We start from the raw sequence: 2,500 nt of genomic DNA on the forward strand, positions 1-2,500 counted from the left end.
AAAGAAGACAACAATAGGAAGAAGCTGAGAGGAAGAAGCTGAGAGGAAGAAGACGAGAGGAAGAAGCTGAGAGGAAGAAGATAGTGATAGGTAGTGTTTCCTGGAAGTTTTCCCTCTTGTGAGAGGGAATATCAGGTAGTGTTTCCAGGAAGTGTTTCCAGGAAGTGCTTCCTGAACACCCTCCTCTGTGTTTCAGGCCTTCACAACAAAAGACGGACACATCGTCGTGGCTGCAGGCAACGACCAGCAGTTTGTCAAAGTCTGTCATGTGAGTTTTAGGTTCAGGATATTTCGTACTGAAATACACAAGTACGCATGATCACAGATATAAATATGTACAAGTACATATAATCTATTAGTGTATTTGATACTTGTGTTTTTCTTTGTTTCCCATCTTCTAAACGTCACTAGACGAACAGGATGTTTTATAATATATTGAATATTGTATATGAAGGTGTGTTATATATTAAGGAGTGTGACTACATGTATAATATATTATATATAAAGGTGTGTTATATATTAAGGAGTGTGACTACATGTATAATATATTATATATGAAGGTGTGTTATATATTAAGGAGTGTGACTACATGTATAATATATTATATATAAAGGTGTGTTATATATTAAGGAGTGTGACTACATGTATAATATATTATATATAAAGGTGTGTTATATATTAAGGAGTGTGTCTACAGGTTCTGCAGCTGCTGGAGCTCACAGAACATCCAGACTACAGAACCAACCAACTAAGAGTGCAGAACCGCAAACTGCTGCTGCAGACACTATCACAGAGGTACACACAATCACACACGCACATAATAATAATGATCATAGTAGTATTATAATAATGATGATAATAATTATCATCCCTCTCTGTAATGAATATGTATTATTATGTTATTAAATACATGATCTCTTCCTTCTGTCTGCAGGTTTCTGCAGGAGAAGACAGCTGATTGGCTGACGAGGTTTGAGGGCTCCGGCGTTCCTGTTGGACCAATCAACAGCATCCAGGAAGTGTTCTCCGATCCTCAGGTCAGCCAGAAAGTACACATTAAATACATATTGAATATGTATTTATTACATGTTTAATAGACATTAAATAGACACACAGAGGTAGTTGGAGTCCTGCCGACAACCCTGCAGCTCCTCCAGGTCACCCACACCCTCGGCCCGATCCCAGACCCTCGGCCCGATCCCAGACCCTCGGCCCGATCCCAGACCCTCGGCCCGATCCCAGACCCTCGGTCCGATCCCAGACCCTCGGCCCGATCCCAGACCCTCGGCCCGATCCCAGACCCTCGGTCCGATCCCAGACCCTCGGCCCGATCCCAGACCCTCGGCCCGATCCCAGACCCTCGGCCCGATCCCAGACCCTCGGCCCGATCGGGGCTCAGCAGACAGCAGAATCAGTGCATCACTGGTTCGGTGGTGACTCACTGCTAAAGTTTCCACCGCTGAACACAAAAAAAACATTCACAAGAAAATGAGTGATGTTGTTTTTACAGTTTGAAAGTAAAGCCGGTCACTTGGACCTCTGGTACGCACACACCCCTCTACACTACACACACTTCTCTACACTACACACACTCCTCTACACTACACACACTCCTCTACACTACACACACTTCTCTACACTACACACACTCCTCTACACTACACACACTCCTCTACACTACACACACTCCTCCAGACACCAGCAGGACTCGGTGACCTGTGTGTTTGGGGTTTTGTCGCTGACCTTGAATTATTTCCGGTCAAATGTCTTCTGCTCCTCTCGGAACAAACGCTTGAAAAGGACCGGAGACGTTTCAGGTGCTAAAGCACGAATACAGAGCAGTCCATCCTGTGGACTGTTGAAAACTTCCCGGACCACAAAAGCAGCAGGTCGCGTCCTGCGTTCGCCTGCCGAGGCCTCCTGGTGGACTAATGGGTTATGGCGCCCTGGTGGGAGGAGCCAAAGAGGGAAGTTGTGTGAGGCCTCAGTGAGCTCTGTTCCCGTGGTCTGATTGGTGCATGCTGGGTAACCATCTGTGCATAATTTTACGCTTCAGACGCGTTCTGAGAAACCTCCTCGACCACGGAAGCTGCCGCAGTCGAAGCGTCGAAGGAAGTAGGAAACGAAGCAGTAATTGCATAAACTTACTGCTAAGTTTAATTTGTTCTGTTTAGATAGAACTCTTCCCACAATGCTTTGCTGTATTTCAGCAACTTAAATTAAGTTAATCAACATGGTTCAGGAGATCCTTTAGCTAACGTCACTTGACTTCTTCGTCTCTTTTCTTGTCCGATAATGGCCGCCGCGGGGCTCAGAAGGTTAATGTCTTTTCCTTCTCTGCTAGCATGCTCGCGTGTGTTCCCATTTAGACGTAGTGGGATAAGTAAGAGGAAGGAGTGTTGTGGAGGTCACGGAGCTCCGTTAGCGGCGAGGTGGTTTGACGAAGACGTCAGCAGAGCTGCAGGTTCTTTGAGGATCTTTAGCAGACGCACACTCGGCC

The 2,500-nt window shown here is 45.9% G+C and overlaps 1 protein-coding gene across 2 annotated transcripts in view; it reads left to right on the plus strand.

Moving 5' to 3' along the window:
- The window catches only part of sugct (succinyl-CoA:glutarate-CoA transferase), a 12,119-nt gene that overhangs the window by 4,493 nt on the left and 5,126 nt on the right, over positions 1–2,500 (plus strand). For both annotated transcript variants that reach the window (XM_068581349.1, XM_068581350.1), the window contains exons 10-12: positions 197–268; positions 698–795; positions 935–1,037. In XM_068581349.1, the coding sequence (XP_068437450.1) occupies positions 197–268; positions 698–795; positions 935–1,037 (273 nt within the window). The remainder of the gene's footprint in view (positions 1–196; positions 269–697; positions 796–934; positions 1,038–2,500) is intronic.

Source organism: Clinocottus analis, unplaced genomic scaffold (assembly GCF_023055335.1).
Source record: "Clinocottus analis isolate CAN_PGR_092001 unplaced genomic scaffold, fCliAna1.0.p SCAF_18, whole genome shotgun sequence".
Classification (NCBI taxonomy): domain Eukaryota; kingdom Metazoa; phylum Chordata; class Actinopteri; order Perciformes; family Cottidae; genus Clinocottus; species Clinocottus analis.